The 8,797-nt window shown below is 35.9% G+C and overlaps 1 protein-coding gene across 1 annotated transcript in view; it reads right to left on the bottom strand.

The window, feature by feature from the left end:
• Positions 1-2,080: 2,080 nt before the first annotated feature.
• GIPC2 (GIPC PDZ domain containing family member 2) overlaps positions 2,081-8,797 on the bottom strand; it is a 99,546-nt gene continuing 92,829 nt past the window's right edge. Inside the window, exon 6 of the mRNA XM_010380657.2 lies at positions 2,081-4,928. Coding sequence (XP_010378959.2) covers positions 4,777-4,928 — 152 coding nt within the window. The 3' untranslated portion in view covers positions 2,081-4,776. The remainder of the gene's footprint in view (positions 4,929-8,797) is intronic.

Here is an 8,797-nt window from a genome sequence, read left to right as displayed (position 1 = left end):
CTCCATTAGGATCACCTGGAGGATGTGTCAAAATGCAGATTGCTAGCCCCCCCCTTAACATATGGAATTAGCATAGTATTTGCAAGGATTTCCAACAGCTCTAATAGAGCTTTCAAACTGTACCAATGAAGACAATAAATCCCAAAGCATACTACCTAACAACTATCGGTTGACATTTCTTCTACTTATTGACTTACACTACTGTTTGGAAACTACTGCCACAATACTTGTTGAATGAAGGAACAAAGGATAAAGTGTCACCCTGGGTAAACCTCCATCTTATAATAGAAACAGCTTATGACTATTTTATATTAAGAGTATTATAGCAGTGTTATCTATGCATTTTTACTCTATCAAGGCAAATAATTTGGGGATTTTAAATAGAACTTAGAGATTATACCTTGTATAAAATATGTTAAGAAAAAATATACCAAAGATATGTTAAAACCGTAAAGGCCTAAACAATCACATTTGTTATCCTTATCATTTATTTAAACAATATGAAAGAGTCCAAAATTATTAAAACCCTAACTCTATGATGAAAATAGTCATCACTTTTTTCATGAAAAACTTCTTATTTTAAGGAGTCATATTTTAAATATAATTAACTAGTCAGGCATGGTGGGAGGTGCCTGTAATCCCAGCTACTCGGGAGGCTGAGGCAGGAGAATTGCTTGAACCCTGGAGGCGGGGGTTGCAGTGAACCAAGAATGCACCACTGCACTCCAGTCTGGGCAACAAGAGTGAAACTCCGTCTCAAAAATAAAACAAAACAAAAATAAAAATAAATAAAAATTTAAAAATACATGTATATATAATAGCTTTACAAATAACTCACTTTTTGATCAACATATGACTAAATCTGTACATCTATCAATATAAATACGGTAAACAATACATTTTAGAATGGTACCAAAATATAACTTACAATTTCATATATTGAGACCCTCAAATTTCAATCTCAAAAAGTTTTTAAAGTTTAAGTAATGATTTTCATTAAAAAAGAAAAACCTTTTGTTCCCACAAAAATAGAATGTTTTGTCTGCATATAGTCAATACTATTGCATGGCACAAACAGTTCAAAACATTAAATATTGACTCAAAACTACCTTTAAGAAATTTTTCCAAATTTCTCCTTTTTGTTACTGCTTGAAAAATATCTATGGTCATATTTAAGTCTTAGGAAGACTGTATCCATTTGAATTAAAGATGTCACATTCAATTTTCACACTCCTAGCAGATAATAACCATGAGTCATTTCTTAGAACTACGTTTTCAGGTAATAGAGTAGGGACAGACTGTGCCATTTTGTACACTTCACAATTTTAGAAACATTTTATCACCATGACATGTGTAAGAACTTGTAATTACTTTATCTCCTTCAATCTGTGTCAAGAAGATAATAAACGTGCATTTTATACAGGGCACTAATACTTGGAACTGTGAGTTGAATAGCATCTCCTATGTCTTTATTCACTAATAGCTTGGGTAAAACACTTAACTGTCCTTCTAACCTAGTATCTCCACCAGAGTAATGGCAATGCTATTGGTATCCATATGTATATTTAGATGTCTCACAGAGCAAAAGGGCCATTATATGATCAATCTTTTACATCTTTGGTTGATAACTGTACTCTTTTTAGAAGAACCATTATGTTGAAAACTCCGTTTCGCTGATGAAATTCATTTTGCTACTACGCTAGACAGGCAATGATAACTGAAGGAGACCAGGGAGTCTCTCAAAGTGATGAAGGTCTAGCAATAAATAACATGGGACTGGCTGGGTGCAGTGGCTCATGCTTGTAATCCCTTTGGGAGGCCAAGGTGGGAAGACTGCTTGAGCCTAGGAGTTTGAAACCAGTCTGGGCAACATGGCAAAACTCCATCTCTACAAAAGTACAAAAAGTAGCTGGACATGGTGGTGCATGTCTATAGACCCAGCTCTTGAGAGGGTGAGGTGGGAGGATCACATGAGCCTGGGGAGGTTAAGACGGCAGTGAGCCATGATCAAACCCCTGCAATCCCGCCTAGGCAACAGAGTGAGACCCTGTCAATAATAAACAGATAACATGGGACTAAATAAAGTTTTACTTGGAATATGTGTATTTGCTAAAGTTACAAGGGAAAATACTGCAAATTATATATCATTTGAAAAATTATCTCTCTTTAGTTAATTTTCAGTCACAATATTGGATATAGCAGCTCCAAATAGAGGTTACCTGATTATTGCTTTTATGTTTGAATTCTTAAAGAGTTTACATCATAATTATATAATTATATTTTTGAAACATCACAGAAACCCAACATGTACCTATTTGTAATAATCAGAGTATATACACCTGATTAGGGCTCAGCTATGTTCAATGCCTCCCCGATCTCAACATTATCATTTGCATTTTCTGCCACAATCAAAGGAAACACACTGTGTGCTCCTAGTGGCCATTGCAAGAAGGAAGATGCTGTTTCAATAAAAGGAAATCAAGAACAAACAAAATAATCATCCTCCATTGAAAAAAAAAAACCTACAAAAAAGAGAAAAGGGTCCTAAAAACATCTAGTGATGCCAATAAAATGGAATGTTTTTTAAAAAGTGATTTGTCTCACTGAAGCTGCAGAAGGGTATCCCACACTTACATGTGACTGCACTAAAAACAGACCCTTTTTGTGCACTGAGCATTACAAAAAGGCAGAAAGCTCACAAATAGATGCATTTTCAGGTATGGGAATAAAATGACATACAGAAACTGACCTTGTTATCAGTTTAGCTATAGATATGAAAGATAAGGATATTTCAAGGAAAAACCTATTACAGGTAGTATATAGAGTACTTGGGCCCAGTTGAAGCCGAGGTAATGTGATGACAGTAATGACAATGGTCCACTGAATGCTAACAGACAAGTATAGTTACAGCTGTACAAGGATATCACAACCTTACACACAAATTCTAGAAAGATCATTGTGAAAATGACATTCCATAAATCACAGGGAATCAGCACCAAGTGTGTCTTTATGCATGCCCAAAAAGGAAGGAGAAACTGACATCCATCAATAATGAACAATGACTTATTTCAAATCTAATATGGAGTGCTGATACATTTATTTTGTTGTTGTTGTTTAAACTAGAATGTTTCTATGGGCCTCCTAAGTCATCTTATGCCTAAAAATAGCAGGTCTTTTTTTGTGTCTTTCCAAGAGAGGTAATATTAAGAATTAATAAGTATTTCAGAGCCTCCAAAACGAACTCACTAAACAAGTACCAACAAGTTACAACCTGAGCTAGATTTTATTTTCAAATGATGAGCAACAGCAATAAGAAAATCCATATTCTATAAGCTACTTTTGTTATACATTAATGACTAAAACAGCTTCTGTGCAGATTTCAAATTAATCAGACAAAGAATATCAGCTTTATGGCATTAAACTCATTTGACAAAGGAGTGGATGGCAGTAAAACTAAAGTTTTACCAGAAAACAAGAGTTATCTAAGCAACAACCCAGCAAGAAAAGAGAACTACTTCTGATTTCCTAGAATACATCCCTAACAGGTTATTATTTCTGATTACCAAGGCAGCACACAGCATTTTTCATCTAACACTTACAAAGATGCTTGGTCACACCATGCTCTGCTGTACTAAATGATCTTTGTTGAAACCATTCATTTCCATTTCTCTTACACCTATAAAATGTCAAATAAGAGTGATAAGACAGTCATCTACCCTCAATTTTCTCTACAATGTAAGGTTTAGAGGAGTGCATCAGAACTCTAAAATAATAGACTAATATATTTTCTCAATTCTCCCTTCCTCCTTTCTTTCCACTGGAAGGAAATCTATTTCTGAGAGTCTCTCTTCTAAAGTTTAAGGAACTAACAAGTGCTGATGTTTAACCCAAAAAAAAAAAAAAAAAGTTCTAAAACATAGTTATTTTGAGTAAATATCTTTCCAAAAACTCTACAAAAAATATAAAATCTTCCCTGGAGTGCTTATAAAAGTAACATAAAAGTAGCTATGGGTGAAAAAAAGAAATAATGTTTTAAGGACTGAAAAAAATCAAATTCAAGTAGTTCTACCCTACCCACCTCTTTTTTTACCCTTCTTTTACACATGCAGAGACACAGCACAGATTTCAACCACAAGTTTTAAGAGCTTGTATAAAGAAGCATACAAGAAAATCAATCAATCTTTGTTTTACAAAAAGAGAAAGTTGGCCATAGAAATCAACATGCCACAGGAATCTTCCTTCCTTTACTCAGAAAATTAAAAAAAAATAATAAAAAAATGCTTCTACAACAATAAGGGGCATCATTCACCTTTCATTGCCTGAGCATATCCTGTTCAAACTAGGATAACACAATGAAGATGCTATGAGGTAAATCATACTCCAATCCTAGTTTACATTAAGGTTTTGAAAAGAAAAAAAAAAAAACTACAAAGCTATTGAAATCAACTATTTTTATGTGAAAAACAAAGCATGGGTATTAATGGAGAAGAAAATCATCTATCTAGAAATACTCCTTAAAACTTACTTTTAAAACCCTTTTGAATGAATATTACAATTTATCCTTATTTAGGTCATTTCTCTTAAGCATACTACATCAGTAACATTAAAAAGTGCCCAGAAATCAAAATTACCAACATTATATTTCAAAGAATATATTCCATACATATGAAATTAAACCACAGTTAGTAAAGGTGTCCAAAAACAGATCTTACGGGACTTTTAAAAAAAGAAAAACAAAGAACGATGGGTCGTTTCTTCAGAGATGGAGTGTCCACATCATAATCCTCTTCGTTTGGCATCACCAATGACTCCCCAAACATCAAAGACAAATTCGTCTGGGAACGCAAAGTCTCCAAGAGTTGCGTCAAGTGCCACAGCAAATTCATCTGGATTAACTTTGTCCTTTCCAGCTTCAAACATTGTGGTCGCTATCAAAAATAATATTTAAAAATTAACGATTAATGAAATAGCATCAAAGGACTGAGAAAAATGGCAACAGGAAAATTACTTGCTAAAAGTAACATGCATAAGTATATTTCAAATTAAATGCAAATTAGAACAGTAAGATACCCTCTCTCATACGCACACATCAAGGTGGTAAAGATACTTTTCAACAGTCTGTCCACTGCACCCAGGTTTGCAGCTGCTACCCTTGCCCTCTACCCAACCTTAGAGCCCATCAGTTGGGAACCTCTGGCATTCCCATGAGTAGAACAATATCCCCTGAAAGAAACCCTGTGGCTGTGACTAACCCTAGCAGGAAACTTAAAGAACACCCCTTCCCCAACCTCCTACTAGTCACTACTCTCCCTCCCTCCTCCACCAGTCCCCCACTCCCAGCTGAGACGGAGTCCAGTCCTCCCTACCCAAAGACAAAAAGACAAAGGATGACAGTTTGCACTGGAGCAGTCAAGCTGGGGAGAAGCAGAGGAAGACATAAGTCCACCTGTGGAACCGAGGTACCTTTTCTGAGCCCCTCTCCAGTTCGGGATAGAACATGAAAGTGGCGACCTTGTTCAGTTTTTCTACTAAGTTGCCTGGGTCCCATATTCTATGTCTTGGAACCAGCATCTTCAGGAGTACTTAGGACTTGCCCCAGCTGCCTGGGAGCCCAGGAGGCTCAGCGGATTTCCACTCAGCACCCTAGAAGCACCAGCAACCAGAAAGAGACTGTATATATGTGACGGGGGACTTGGGTGAAAAACCTCCATGTGAAAGGGAAATGCCAAAGCCCCAGGGAAAAGCTCCAGCATCTCCTTTCCTTCCAGGTTAAGGATGAACTAATCCTAGTTTGTATGACTTCTCTGAATGAGCCACAGGGACTGGAGAGACAAAAGCTATGCGTCTTCCCATCAGTTCAGTCCTAACACAAGGCAGGCTAGGAAGAAGGGAGGAATGTGGCCTGCAGGAAGGCACCAGAATCAGAGCAGAAGTGGGGTGAGGGTGCAGTGAACTGGTAGAGGGATCAAACCTCTAGTAAGGTAAGGAGGGCTCCTATATGGCCAGGCAGTCTGGCGTGGGGTGGGAGAGTACAGATGTGGTAAGGAGGACATGGGGATAGCAGCCACAGTGATGAGAGATTGGTTACACATGTGGAGATGGATCACATACACACATACATACATACACACACACATACATACAGAACAATAGGAATCAGGTTTGTCACTGCTGGAGAAGGATAAATAGGGAAAGGGAGAAAATAAGAATGAACCCTATGGAATTAGAATTGTAGATATCACTGGAAATATATATATCTCCAATTAAGATGTTATAAAATACAGACATAAATGCATACATACACATGCATACACATTCCTCAGTCCTGGAAGCATGACACCCCAACAACAATGAGTACACAAAGCACCGAAATCTTGGTTCTTAAGTACCATTCTCCATTAGAAAGACTAAGACTTCCTCAGAAAATGGTAGATTCCAGGGTTGGAGCAGGCAAAGTGCAATATGAACCAAGAATATCTTGTACCAGAAAGTAAGAAAGTATCAAAAAATGATGGGAACATGTGAAAAGGACATAGATGTCAGAGTGCAAGAGTTCACACTGACCAAATCAGGGATAATTTAAACATCAAAATAAATAATGATGGTAACAGATTATAACTCCAGTGAATAAAACAGGAAGCCATGAATCCATAATAAAATACACAACTGACTGAAGAGATAGATTAAAGAAAAAATGAAGAAGCTGACTGATTCATAAAGGACTGTATATTTACATAGTTTTAAAATGTCTCCCCACCAATACCTATCAATGAAACAGAATAATTTTACAGTGCAGAAGCCTAACAAACACCACCTTAAGTGATCAAAGTGAAAGTTCCTAACAAAAAAAATCAAAAACCTCTGCTTCCCCATAAGATGTAATGAAAAGAATATAGAATCACATTTGTGATGTTCCTGCCAAAGAGGTGTAACCTGAGTGTACTTATGAAAAAAATATTAGACAAAGCAATGTTGAGGAACATTCTACAAAATAACTGGCTTGTACCCTCCAAAAGCATCAAGGTCATGAAAACCTAGTAAAGAACAAAGAACTATTCCAAATTGACACAACATGATAAGTAAATGCAACATCTGATTTGGAACACATTCTTTTGCTATAACAGATATTAAGGAACTTGGTGAAACATAAATAGAATATGAATATTAAATGGCAGTAATGTATCAATGTTAGTTTCATGGTTTGGATGGTTATGTTATGGTTCAATAGGCGAATATCTTTGTTTTTAGGAAACACACACTAAAGTATTTGGGGGCAATGGGACAGCATTAAGGTAACTTACTCTCAAATAGTTCAAGACAAAAAAGTCTTTGTACTGTATTTGTATCTTTTCTGTAAATTTAAGATTATTTCTCTCTCTATATATATATACACACATATATAAGAATGGCGGAGAAGAAATAAGAGAAATTAAATCTCTTCTCTTTATTATCATCACCTCTCTCTCCATCTCGCCCCAGACATCAGCCATTACTCAGCCTTCTTCATTTACCATCAATCTGGAAGCAAACACTTCACAAAGGAGGGAGTTCCTCAGCTGCAGCTGGAACCTCTGCTCCAGCCCAAGGGTCCTGCCAAGTTATCCAGACTCTTCCAAAGTTCCCGAATTTATTAAAACTTGTTTGTAATGATATGTCAAGGATGGCCAGGATATACTGAAGCAAACACTCAGATACACTGGTTTGACTTTGTAAGTTTGGCTTTTGAAAAATGTTTGGCAACAAGTATCAAAAGTCATAAAAGTGTTCGTATCCTTTGATCTACCTAGAATTTTTACTTCCAGAAATCTAGACTTCAAAAATAAAATTTTAAATACAGAAAAGAATTTAGCATAAAGATGTTCCTAACAGACTCCAAAAAAAATTCTAAAATGTAGGATCATTAAGTTACCTCTGGTATGATGAAATATATTGTGTGAAATATTTTTAAATCATTTTAAATCATGTTTATGAATAATTGATAACAGGGAAATATTTTTGTTCTAATATTTACTGAAAAAGCAGTACATATATTTTTATTATAATCACAACTATATTCTTATAAAAATATTTATATAGAATGACTAAATGAGGAGGTAGGTGATAATGTAATTTTAGTAAAATATTAATGGTAGAGTCTAGGTGACAGGTATATACAAAGGTATTCACTAAAATGTCTTTCAACTGTCTATCTGTTTGAAAATTACCATAATAAAATAATGGAAGAAACCTCTAAGAAGCAATGGAAGAAAACTTAGCAAAACATAGTACAAAAATTCAAAATAGAAAAAAACTTTTTTAGTGCTGTGTTTGATGCAGTAAAACTATACCTAACTTGTCATATTTATTCTGTGTGTTCATAGGTATTAGCTGTATTTGGGAAATTATTTCCTAAGCCATTAAGGGATGCCTTAATGTCTGTAAGGAATGCTTCATTTCTTTCAACAGACGGTCATAGCACTATAGTTAAGAAAAGAAGAAAGCTGCCGTGAGAGTGCATTTTCACACCATCAGATAAGAAGCCAAGTGCTCAGGGAAGCAGTGCCCTACAGCATCCTATCAGTATTTCAAATAAGTCTGGAGGTTCTGTCTGTGTCTCTCTTCTCAGACTGTCTTGCCTTGGAGATCTTATCCACAATCCCAGCATGACCATGGTGCAGAGAAGTCCCAAATTTGGCTTCCATCCCCAACTTCATTCATGAGTTCCACACACCCATTTCTGAGTAACTGGTGGGCAATTCTTTCTAGGTGATCCATTAGCATCTCAAACAACATGTCCAGAAACCAAATATCACTGTCC

Source organism: Rhinopithecus roxellana, chromosome 12 (assembly GCF_007565055.1).
Source record: "Rhinopithecus roxellana isolate Shanxi Qingling chromosome 12, ASM756505v1, whole genome shotgun sequence".
NCBI lineage: Eukaryota > Metazoa > Chordata > Mammalia > Primates > Cercopithecidae > Rhinopithecus > Rhinopithecus roxellana.
This window is presented reverse-complemented; position numbering and strand designations above follow the sequence as displayed.